Here is a 12,946-nt window from a genome sequence, read left to right as displayed (position 1 = left end):
TAAGTCTCACCTATACTGTCTGCTCATAGTGGTCACATATGGTCCTCCTTCTCTCTCCAGAACAGGCCGGCAGCAGTACATGAGCCAACCCACAATGGCCAGCCCCAGCCCTGCATGAACCCTGCCCTGATGAACACTCCCTGGGTGAGAAACTCTTTTGTTTTGTTTTTTCACCCCATCCAAATTGCGTACACTGTGCTGGCAGTGATAACGCAATCACTTCATTCTCTGCACTTCTTTTGACACAGTATTTACAGTGATGATGCTGTATGTGGTCATTTGTTTCAAACTATTATAAATGGACGGGTTCTTTAAAGCAATTTTCTACTCTGAGAACTCAAAACACTTTTCAAATTCAAATTTTATTTGTCACGTACACAGTCATACACAGTACGATATGTAGTGAAATGCTTGGACAACTGCTCGTGACCTAAAGAAAACAAAAAAGGAAAAGGCTATGAATAAGATAGGAAATAAATATGAAAAATTAAAAAGGGTAAATTTAACTAGGAAGGAATAAAATATAAATTAAGGTTAAAAATGAAATAACTGTACAACACAAATTAGAATGAAGGGTAAATTTAACTGGGAAGAATAAGATAAAATATATAAATTAAAGTTGAAAATAAAATAACTGTACAACAAAATACACAATATAGAACTATACTTTATGTGACTTGCCTTATTCACATGCTTTCTAACAGTCACACACATTCATACAGTGAAAGCATCGGAGAGTATCAGTATTTGAATATTTTAGCGTGCAGACTGGAGACCAGAGCAGCCATTAGTGATGGGTCAATGGAGTGTGTAGCATATTGCGCTTATTGTGTCAACACAACGTTAACACTGTGTTGCTTAGTAGTGACATCTGCTGGATTTACAAAAATATTGCAGGCAGCCTGGATGAAGAGAGTGGAGAGAGAGTGAAGAAGGTTCATTCATTCTGACATCTGGACACCAAATGAGTGAGGAAAGGTCTCGCTGGCATAACCAGCTGATGATAAAACGTTAACTAAATGAAAGAGTCAAGTCAAATGGCTTTAATGTCATTCCAACCATGTGCAGTGATACAGTGCTCAGTGAAGCCAGCCAGTGTTTCTCCAAGACCACAGTGCTGCATATGACAATCAACACAGGACTACACAAAGTGCACGTGTGCAAAAATTGCAAATAAAAAAGAACAGAACGATACAGACACAACAGTGCAATAAGTAACTCGATGTATGAAGGCGCGCCTGCATGTGTGACGTGCAGATAAGTGCTTGAAAGTGTGTACATATCAACCAAACTCTGCGATTGATTAATACAGTATGTAAAATGCAGAATTTACAAACATATTTCTGAAAGGAAGTATAAGTGAAAAACATCAAGTCAAAGTCTTATTTAGGAAATATAAGTGAATGTGACAATTGTTGTGCTTCTGTACGTGAGGGCAGAAAAAAGGGTGAAAGGACCACAGACTGGAGAAAACTTTTCTCTTTGGTTCTCTTGTGGTGATGATGTTTCCTCGCAGCATGAATGCAAACTCAACAACTGCACTTCCCAATAAGCACAACTTAACACTGTACAACAGAGCAGTTGTATTGATCACGCGGTTTTTCCTACAGCAATACACACACCAAAGTGTTGTTTCACTTGTTGTACCTAATAACCCCATTGGTGCTTCAGCATTGTTGGCTCATAGCAGCTGGGGATTGAACCATCAACCTTCCAATCAGTGAATGACCTGCTTAAGCTCCTGAGCTACATGTCTGTGAAGGCTCTCAGTCATCCAGGTCATCGTAGTCAAAGGAGCTTGGAGAGAAAAGCGTCTGGACTTCTTTAAGTTACTTGAAGACGTTTCACCTCTCATCCGAGAAGCTTCTTCAGTTCTAAGGTCAAATGGTGGAGAGTCCCAGATATAAACCTAGTGCGAGTTTCCCCCCACAGAGGGACAAAAGGACCCCCTGATGATCCTCTAATCACCTGAGCCAAGGTGTGAAACTGGGTGTGGGTCCCAATCAGCCAGAGTTTCGGGTGAGCTCATTGTGAAACCTGGCCCCACCTTATCATGTGATTTCCTGAGGTCAGATGGCCCAGGATGTGAGTGGGTGTTAAGGCGTCTGGGGAGGGAACTCAAAACTGCCATCTATAATCCAGTTTTGAGTTCCCACCCCAGATCATACCTTTTGTCCCTCTGTGGGGGGAAACTCCCACTAGGTTTATATCTGGGACTCTCCACCATTTGACCTTAGAACTGAAGAAGCTTCTCAGATGAGAGGTGAAACGTCTTCAAGCAACTTAAAGACGTCCAGACGCTTTTCTTTGCAAGCTCCTTTGCCTCCTGAGCTACAGCATTAGCTGTTCATGCAAAGATGACAGGAGATTTGTCATTTATTGTGTCTAGACTCCACTTAAGAGCTACTGCTGGTGCCCATAAACTCTTTGGTCTTACCACTATCACTGCATTTATATACAGGCTCATTGTTGGCTGTACCAATCCTGAACCCCTCTCCATCTTTACATCTTACGGATTTTTATTATACTACATCATAACCCACATTACTTAAATGATCCACCAGGTTGCCCCAGTCTTAACAGTTTGGAAATATGTTGCTGTATCAAATTAGAAATTACACTCTTTAGTTACAACTCAAAGCTTTTTACTCTTTGTTTGCATTGTTTTTCACTGTTTTAAAAGAGAAGGTTGGAGTTGCAGTAAGTCACAGCTTGAAATCCCCTCTTTTGTTGAAAACACTATTTTTTCCAGAAGAAAATCTGTGAAGAATCTTAAAAGAACTCTACTGTTAAAGCGGGTGTGTAGTTTCATTTTGATTAACTCTCTTTTAAATAATCGTCTTTCTTTTTAAGGTCATAATATTTAAGCATTTTTTGCAATATTTATGCTTACAAAAACAAATATTCAAAATAATGAACTAGCTGGGCCCACGTCCTCATTTTAGGATTGACAGCGTTTTAGTAGGTAAAGGTGATGCTTGGACATGAAGTGAGCTGCGGTTTGGGGAAGGCCCCGAAGGGGACTGGCGATGGCTCCCAGGCCTGGCAGATCCCCGTGTTTAAATAGAAGTGAGGAAGTTAACGAAATGAGAACAAGGAGGGAGGGAGGGAGGGAGGGAGGATGGGGCACGTAAACGAAAACGACAGCTTGCAGAACTGGGGGAACCTCTGTAGATGGCAACCAGAAGGAGCGTGTTTGGAGGTCCCGCTCCTGAAATTCAGATACATAATCTCCAAAATATGAATTTGCTAAAGTTGATCAAGACTAGTTGTTTTTGCGATATCTCCTGTCATTCCTGAAAACAACATCAGTCTGATGTTTCTCCTGTACCTGTGACCTGTTTTAAACTCTCAATCATTTGTCTTTCTCTTTGTTCCCTTTCCACTCTTTGCAGTATCACTACCAAGAAGATGACTCACCCCTGCTTGACCAGGGATTCCCACAGCTCACCAGTGGGCTTCGTGCTCCTGAGCTGGTCCATGTTTCACAGAAGAACCTGTCAGAGATTGAAAATGTGCACGGCTACGTGTCCCATTCTCACATCTCTCCTCTCAAGGTCAGCACCCAAACTGTAAATGTATGAACAGTCATGCTTGATGGTTTTTCTGTAAAACTCAAGTTTCTCACTTTTTCTCCTTATCTGTCTTCATTACAGGCCAACCCTGCTCCCGTGATCATCAATACAGACACTCTGGAGTCGCTTCCTTATGTGAGAGAATTTATCTTTTAAATGTTTATTCCTGATTGTCTTGTTAGGTTACTCAAGTAGAGACAGACTTACTCCCTGATAATTTATTATTAAGTTTTATTTTACTTTACTTTTATTAAGTAAAGTACTAGATGAGACTGACCCCTCAGTAGTTGACCCTCCATATTAAAAAAATAGTTACATTGATAACCAATCATAAATTGTTGTCCATGAGACAGTCTCTACTTTACACGTTTCCCTGAGAAACACTCGTCACATTCAGTTTAAGCTCGGCCTCAACACTTAACATCATCCATGTAATTTAAGGCAATGTGGACTGAAACTATGAAGTGTGTGTCTTCATTCAGTTTTTTCATTCCTCAGGTCAACAGCACAGAAATTGAATATGAGTTTGAAGAAATCACCTTAGAGCGGGTGAGTATCTCAGATCCATCTAATCAGACTGTGAGGGTGAAGTAAACTAGTCTTTGAGAAGCAAAGGAATAATACAGGAAAGTCAAAACATTGTTCCTGTCCTGTAAAAAGATCTGTGCTAAGGCTGTAGATTTAATTTTGTATATATTATGAGCTATACAATTGATGTGGGATGACCTGACTATTGTCTCCATAAGACAAAATGGACATTGCCACAGTGACATCACCGCTGCTTGTGGATTATTTTTATAAGATTTCAGTTTTGCAGCTTTTTAGAATCTTATTTTGGGCCAAAGTCACTAAACTTTGTTTAAATAGTTTTAATCAGCTTTGATGGATGATTCTATACATGTAGATTTAATGCTCTACTAGGCACTGATGTTGCATTTAATAGAAGAATAAATAAGTGTAAATAAGTGCTCCACAATAGTGACTATTCACAAAGGAGTCACACCATAAAGGACATTTTGTCTATTTTACTTTACATGAGAATACATTCAATGAAACATGTTGTACTGATTCCTTGTGACTGGAAACAAGCGGTGGAGACTAGAGCAGGGTGATATGACCAAAAATATTTATCACGATATACATTTGAAAATTTGCGATAACGATATAACTGAAGATATAATTGACACGAGACAAAACGCTTTACAACTCTTCAACTTTATTAGTGCAAAAAAGAAAAACCCATCAATGTATTTTCACTTAAACAAGCAGCTGTTTTATGTGCATTAAAGTTATATAAAAATGTAACAGTGCAAATGCAAATTCCTCGCTGACAGTTTAACCAAAAGGCATTTCCAGTGGAAACTGGCCGACACATCCTCAGCATAACCATGTGTAATATCCACAAAACTTAAAGAGGTTATACACATACAATACGGTAACATTATGTTGAAGCACAGTACGTATCACTCCGTCAGGCTCCGCCTACGATAGCCGTAACGCTCCGACAATCCATCAAGCGGTGCGGGTTCGTAGCTTAGCAAAGTCGTACTGAAACATTTGACAGATTTTCGAGCGCCGTGCACATAAAATCGTTTTGAGGTCAGTAAACACAACCAGAGTTCATACATAAGGCACACGGGATTATAAGGGGCTCTGTCGACTTTCAGAAAAATCAAAGGATGGATTTTAAGTGCGCCGTATTTTCCAAACAACACGGTAATAACGACGGCCCGCTAGCATGCTCTACCAAAAATAGTGCTTTGCTGTGTATCTGACGGACGAAAGCTAAGGCCATCTGCTGCAACCGGCTGAGGTGAGAGAAGGAAATGTGTACATCACACCCAAACTAGCAGTAACTACTGTCTTCTCAACATTGGACACATCAAGTGCTTCCTGGGAGATACCTCCAGACCAGGGAATGTCAAAGTCATTATACACAGCCCACTTTGTTGTTTTTCTGCATAGCCACTGCTGACTGCTATTACAAAGAAAGAAATCTGTCAGCACGACTCTTTGGACTTAAATTGTAAGATTTAAATGTGTAAAATTACAGAAAAAGTTCTGGTAGCTCATTCTCCAAAGTGTTTTTTTTTCTTTTGAGGGGGGGGGGGGGGGGGGGTCACTGTAATAATTAAATAAATAAATAGACCCATACATTTCTATTTTGCTGCTGGTTCAGTGAATTCTGGTCAAAGACTTACGAAACCTGCATATTCTGAATCCATCTGCTTCCAGCTCCTGACGACGTGCCCATGTACACGCTGTTGGGTGAGGTCAATTTCTAGAGGTCATCAGAGGTCAACCAGCCCCCCCACATTAATGGAATCAAACAAAATTGATGTCAAACATTTGTGCTACGTTTAACAGTTCTGGTTTACCAGAGGTGACCCACAAATGGGCCAACACAGGACCACCAGCCTGCAGCTGGCCTTGTGCTGGCCCATGTGTGGGCCACCTCTGGCAAACCAGATCTGGGCCACCAAAGGGCCGTCATTCTTTGCGGTATGTGGGCCATGTGTAAGCACATTGAGTTGCTCAAATGCCTCTTCAAAGACACATCCAACATATCCCGCAAAGATGACCTTTAGTCACCACTGAAATTAATACAGATTTACACTGGCACTCACATGCATGCACTTACTCACCCACAGCGCTAGTGTAAAGCGCTTTGGGGTCCTTAGGGACTAAGTAAAGTGCTATACAAATGCAGGCCATTTACACACACACCACCTAATACCTCAAAAATGATTTCGTACACATCCACACCAATCATTCTTTTGGCCGCCTGTACAATAATACAGTAATTTCATTATTCGACCTGCAATGGAAAAAATGTCAGATATCAGTACTTTTCTTCAAAATGAAATGCAGACATTATAGAATGCATGTTTTTATACTGCAGTGGCAGAGAGATAGTTTCAGTTAAAGTGAATGGGGCATTTTTGTCCACGAAGGTATCCAGAGTGCGTATCTGGCACTAATAATTAGAAAATAATAAGTGTTTTGTGTGTTTTTTGGAAAAAACAAAAAAAGTTCAAATGTTTAAATTGGAATTTAAAGGGTTAAAATCCTGAAAATTATTGAATCGTCTTTTTTATAAAGACTCAAGTTGATTAAAACCCTTATTAAACAAAATGCAGAAAGAAATATTGTTGTATCAGGATTTCTAGTCAGAATTTGTACAAGTACATTTTTTTCCATGAAGATGTCAAAGGGAGAAAAAGCCGAGGAGGGCACAGGGATAAAAACAGACAGAAGATTTGTATTCACATAGGCCTGCACTTAATTACCCCTCACCTGTTAAAGGCTGATGGGGTATTGTTGTCACCCATGCATGGAAACCCAAGTTTGTGAATGGGACAACTTGAAAACAGACAACAATTTTTCAAATTATGGGAACTTCAGTGCTAGCACTTTTCACCAAAGCACAAAATTTGTTGCAATTTCTTCAGTTAATTTAGCAAAAACAGACATTAAACAACATTTTTAATGCCTGTATTTTTCACAAAGGTGTTGATTTACTCGAAAACTTGGCATATCTTGGGACGTTGTACACCTTGTCCTTAAAAAAAAACAGAGGAAAAACAGATGTGAAAACAAAATTAACTATCTACAGCAGATGAACAATATATAAAAGTCACGTCCTGTGAAGGCCAACAACCTGATACATGACCCGAGAAATGCACCCGACCTTTCAGTTTATCTGTCTTCTGTTTACTGAAGCCCTGTCAGAAATGGTTTAAGCCTGTCTTCTCTGAGAGACATTGTTCACCTGCTTCCTTGTGAATACGGTATTGTCATTCAGAGATGATTAATTCATTACATTTGCAGTGGTAGATATACTCCGGGGGAAGCCTCCTCAGTTACTACATAAACAACTGAGAATTAGAAAAGTGAATGGATAAGAAACATTTTTTGACCACACTATACAAAATGGGTTCTGCTTTGGTATCAATGAGATTTTCATGACCGCAGGGTAACTCAGGGTTGGGCTTTAGCATCGCTGGAGGGACAGATAACCCCCATATTGGTGATGACCCCGGCATCTTCATTACCAAGATCATCCCTGGAGGAGCTGCAGCAGAGGATGGACGCTTGAGGTTAGTTACATATGTTTACTTTTGTGGTGAAAGAGAACAAAGAAAAAAAAGAAACAACTTATTACAATCGTGCATGTCACAAAACCATTACGGAAGAAATCTTCAGTACAAGGATGACAGAAATCTCTCCCATCACACTGAATATGAACTATATCTCTGATTACTGGATAACTGTATAAACGTTAATAGATTTCTAAAACTTCATTTTTCATCTTTTATTGTCTTTCAGTTCTGAGGTAGTATTGTCATATTTCTGTTGGTTTCTAGTGGATTTTGAGAGTATAAGGTTTTTAAACTTAAGCAGGATGATGATGTGTTTGTTCTATAATAATTATTTCTTTCAACAATTTTTGCCCTCAATATAACAAAACTCTCATATAGAATGGAATAGATTAGAACAGCCTTTTATTGTCACTGTACATGTAGAACAAAACTGTGGGTGCTCCACACTGACTTTGATGGAATAAAATATAGAAATAAATAGGAAACAGGAGAAATATATACAATTAAGAGAAATATATACAAAAATAAGTGAGTGGTCTGAGTGATGGGGGTTACTCACACCATGGCTCAGATTGGTGAAGTGGGTGGGCAGGGTTGGGGTGTGAGAGGATAGTGTTTTTGATGGTCCTCAGGAAGAAGCTGTTGGTAAGTTTGGAGGTGTGGGACCTGACTGACCCGAGGTGCCAACCAGACTGCATTGGGTCCAATTGGTGGTTGGCGGGGTGCAAGGGCATCACCTTTGATGGCCATCGTTTTCCTGAGACAGGAGGATCTGGTGAGGGCTTCCAGGGGTGGCAGAGGGCAGACACTGATTTTTTGGGCAATGCTAACATTCTGCGCAGCCTTCTTGTTCTCAGTTGTGGCCCCTGCGTAGCAAAAACCCAGGCAGATGGATAGCACTTTCTCCACTGAGGAGCCAGCAGCAGCTTCTGATCCAGGTTATTCTTCCTCAGGACACAGAGGAATGGCAGCTGCAGCTGGGACTTCTTTCCCAGGGCATTGGTGTTGTTTGTTCAAGTGAGATCAGTGGAGATGTGGATGCCTAGAAACCTGAAACAGAGACACATCCCACCTGTTCTCCATTTATAATGAGAGGGGAGTGGAGCTGTCTGTGCCTCCTGAAGTTCATTATGAGTTCTTTTGTTTTGAGGATGTTCAGCCTGAGGTTATTGAGCGCGAGTGGGACAAGTTCTCTACCTCCATCAGAGGATGAGCCCATGAGTGGTGTCATCGGCATACTTGACAATGACATTGGTTGGGTGGGTTGCTGTACAGTCATATACGTAGGGCATACAGTAGGGGGCTGAGGACGACACCAGTGCTGAGTGACAGTGGGGACTTGCCCCCCACGTTTCCCCCCAGACATGGGGGGCAAGTCTGACTGATTGATGCTGGTGTCAGGAAATCTTTCTCCAGTTTGGTGGTGAGGATGTCTGGGATTATGGTGAGCTGTAGTCCGTGACAAGCTTTCTAACACAGCTCTTCCTGTTCTTCAGATGGGTCAGCACTCTGTGAAGGGTGTTGTTGAACTGGTGAATCACTCCGTGGACTGATTTTCTCTGTAAGCTGGGGGTGGAGGGAGGGGGTAGACACTATCTGCTCAAAAAACTTCATGACTACAGATTTGAGGGCTTATAGGTCTGTAGTCATTGAGGCTGTCTATTCTAGTCTTTTTGGAGATGGGAATAATGGTGGAGGCTGTCAGACAGGTGGGAATAGAGTCAGGAAGGGTCTGAACAGCCTGGTGAGGATCCCTGCCAGCTGATCCGTGCAGGCTTGAACCAGAGCCACTGGGATGCAATTGGGGCCAGCAGCTCTCCTATTACTCCTACACCTACTCTCCTTTATTAGGGTTCACCACTCTCAGTCTTCTCCTGACCTCATGTTCCTGCGGGGGCGGCTGGGTCAAGGTGAGGTGGGGGACATGGTGAGTGGGCGAGCAGTGTTTTCAAATAGAGCAAAGAAGGTGTTGAGCTGCTACAGGTTCGAGGCTGCTGTTGGGGTTTTGGGCTCTGGCCTTTTGAAGCTGGCAAGGGCTTGGATACCTCGCCACACCTGGCAGGGATTGTTGTCTGTGAGGAAGTTATCCTCCTCATCCTCTATCTTTCTCCTGTAGGCCTCCTTAGCCTATTTGATACCCCTCCTCAGATTGGCTCTGGCAGTGCTGTATAGAGAACTGTCCCTCAGCCTGAACGCAAAGCTTTGAGTTCTGATCAGAGCTTGTACTTCACTTGTAATCCAAGGTTTTTGGATAGGAAAAACCTGGATGGTTCTGTTAAATGTCCCATTCTGTACACAGCACTTAGGACAGACTGAGAGGAGGTCTCCAGGTCCTGCTGTTCAAAGATGGACCAGTCTGTCAGATCAAAACAGTCCTGTAACTGGAGGAGAGCATCATCTGATTTAAATGACCCAAATGTTTGGAGGGGTTTGTTTCCTGAGGGGGGTGTATTATTTTATTAGATTTTAACTTACAACACCTTTTTTTTTTTTTTTTTTTGCCTGTCCCGTTTGGCTCTTTTGCATCAGAATTGTTGTCTAAAGGCAAAGAAAGATGCCCAACAGATTTACTTTACCAAACTGACCATCCCAGCCTTGCCGTAATGGTCCATTTGATTCACCTTTTATTGTTTATTTTATTTTCACTTACTGAATACGGGACAGACTTGACTGGGGGAAAGAAGGGGAGAAAGAAAGAGGGAAAGAGAAACAGCTGAGAAGAGGGACGGGGGAGAAGGGCAAAAGACAAAAACCAACAGAATGAGCAGAAAAAAAAAAAAAGAAATAAAAAATTCATATATCAATCACCTGGATCACCTGCTGAGAAAGAAAAAAGAAAGCAAGCAGAAGAGAACAAGAGTAATAGAATAAACAACATCACAATGATATATGGGAATATGACAGTAAATACTAAATGTTAAACATTATTGTGCAGCACATAAGATCAACAGAACACAGTGTGCTTTGAGGTAGGAGCCAAAAAGGGTGTAGTTTGTGGGTGTGATCACCCGTGTGTACACCTGTGAGCATGGACGCGCTTGTTTTTTGTTTTTTAAAAGGTTCCTTCATGTAATGATCTGCTAGAGGGTGTGGGGGGGGGGGGGGGGGCCACAGCCCCGTCCTCCAGGGCATGAAGCAGGTATGGAGGAGATCAAAACTCCAGACATCCAGAGGCCCCCAGAACACAAGAGACCAAGGAAGACCAACAGAGGGGCAGCCGCGCCACTGTCCCAGAAAGAGCTGAGGAGAGTCCCAGATGAGGGCTCACTCAGCAGCCGCGGAGCAGAAGCCAGGGGGGGTTGCAGTGACGCGCCCGTGAGCTCCGCCGGCAGCCAGCCGTGCCTGAGTGACCGAGCCCCAGGCCGAGAGGCCGGGGGCACCCCACCTCTGAAGTGGCCCGAGCGAGCCCCAGGCTCCAGGCCCCGATAAGCGGCCGCCAAGGAGTGAGCCGGTGTGTACCTGGACGCCCACCCCCGGACACAAAGAACCACCAACGCACCGATGTCTGAGGGAGTCCGCCACTGGCAGGGGAAGTGGTGGTAGGGGGAGATAGGCCTCCAAACCTTGGAGGGCCTGAGGTGTCCCCAGAGAGGTGGCGCCTGACACCCAACCTGACATATAGACACAGACATACAGGCACACACAGATACAAACATCCATTCCCCCCCTCATGCTCTCATATGCACTTACTCCACACTCAACCAACGTGGAGACAGACAGAAAGAGTAACGCTGTACACACGATCACACTCCCCAAGCGTACTCTACAAACCGGGTCTAGGTACCCTTGCCCCTGGAGGGGGGAACTGCACCCAGACCCAGGTGGTGTTACCCTTTTCCCTGCGGTGGGGGGAGGCAGACCGCCCCGACTCCGCAGCAGCAGGAAGGCCCCACACTCCAGACCGCAGTCGGACGGCCAACTCCTCCTCCTAGCCCCCCCGCTCCAGCAGGTCGCAGAGAATGGGGGTGAGAGAAGACTCCAAACCTCCCTCCACCCGCTCATTGTAGTGTTGATGCATGTGTGTTCTAAGGTGCATTTAAAACCCAGGAGGGCATGGAGCTACCTGCCAGAGAGCAGCAGGTAAGCACATGGTCCCTCCTGCTAGCCCTCAATGTCTACGTGTATTTAAAATTGAGAGGTGGGCAACGACGCCAGGGGTGGGGTGTACACCCTGATGGTACTTTGGATTCCGTGTAGCGTGCCCACCCCCAAGATCCTATATGTATGTGTAATGAGAGTGTGAGTAATGTGAATGTCTAAGTTGTGGGATAAATTTGAGGGATCTGGGGGCCCAGCTCTGGAGCAGGGTGCCGCCGGTGCATCGAGCCACCTGGGGGGCTCTTCAACTGGTGGGGGAGATTGTCACATCTTGCAGGAGCTTTCCTCTCCTCAGGAGCTCCCTCTGCAGGAGGGGGAGATACAGGAGAGGTGGAGGAAGATCTCAGCCTGGGTGTTTATTGTCTTATGTAGTCTGGAAGATGAGTGGATGATGGGGTGGGTGCAGTTTTCTCTGTGGTGGGGTTGGGTGGACTGTCCCGGGCTCTGTGGGGCCGGGAGGCGCTGCTGCACTGGGCCCCGGTCTGGATGGGCCTGGGCCCCCTTTCCCTGGCGGGTCGCGGAGTATGGGGGTGCCTACTGGGGTCAGCGGAAGAGCTGGCCCCAGGGAGGGGTCACTTGCCCCTCCCTTCCTTCCCTCCCCATCTCCAGCTGCCTCCCTCTTCCCGCTCCACCACAACCACCCACACATGCAGGACCTTGGAGTAGGGGTATGTCACCAGGGTGCAGAGGAGGCTAACCCCCCCCCCCCCTGTCCCCTTCTGGCTGCCTCTGCCTCAATTTTATCCCACAACTAACTTACAACACCTAATCACAACAACAGCTGCCTCGAGGAACTTTATAACTCTGTACGGTAATACAGAGAAAAAAATGTATGACCCTTTTTGATCAAGTGCTTTGGTGACAGTGGGAAGAAAAAACTCCCTTTTAACAGGAAGAAACATCCAGCAGAACCAGTCTCAGGGAGGGGCGGCTTTCTGCCACAACCAGCTGGGGTGGGGGGAGGAAAACAAGATGAAGACACACTGTGGAAGACAGCCAGAGATTAATATTAACTAATGAAATCGGCAAACGGGCTGATTAAGTCCACAAAGATGGGCACAAACCGGCGGTAGAAACCAGCCAGCCCCAAGACCTTCAACTCTTTTTTGGTCCGATGGCTGTTACAGAGTGGAAATGGCCATTTTCTCCTTGGACTCTGGAGAGAAGAAA

At 44.2% G+C, this 12,946-nt stretch overlaps 1 protein-coding gene across 12 annotated transcripts in view; it reads left to right on the top strand.

Moving 5' to 3' along the window:
• The window catches only part of LOC147319955 (disks large homolog 2-like), a 178,793-nt gene that overhangs the window by 92,510 nt on the left and 73,337 nt on the right, over positions 1 to 12,946 (top strand). For all 12 annotated transcript variants that reach the window (XM_086307664.1, XM_086307662.1, XM_086307659.1 and 9 more), the window contains 5 exons: positions 61 to 144; positions 3,396 to 3,557; positions 3,657 to 3,710; positions 4,074 to 4,124; positions 7,551 to 7,675. In XM_086307664.1, coding sequence (XP_086163790.1) covers positions 61 to 144; positions 3,396 to 3,557; positions 3,657 to 3,710; positions 4,074 to 4,124; positions 7,551 to 7,675 — 476 coding nt within the window. The remainder of the gene's footprint in view (positions 1 to 60; positions 145 to 3,395; positions 3,558 to 3,656; positions 3,711 to 4,073; positions 4,125 to 7,550; positions 7,676 to 12,946) is intronic.

Source organism: Aulonocara sp. 'chitande type north' Nkhata Bay, linkage group LG10 (genome assembly GCF_057382095.1).
Source record: "Aulonocara sp. 'chitande type north' Nkhata Bay isolate Kocher_YH1m ecotype deep benthic linkage group LG10, A_spYH_male_GT1.1, whole genome shotgun sequence".
Lineage (NCBI taxonomy): Eukaryota > Metazoa > Chordata > Actinopteri > Cichliformes > Cichlidae > Aulonocara > Aulonocara sp. 'chitande type north' Nkhata Bay.
The sequence above is the reverse complement of the archived record's forward strand: the minus strand, read 5'-3'. Positions and strand labels throughout refer to the sequence as shown.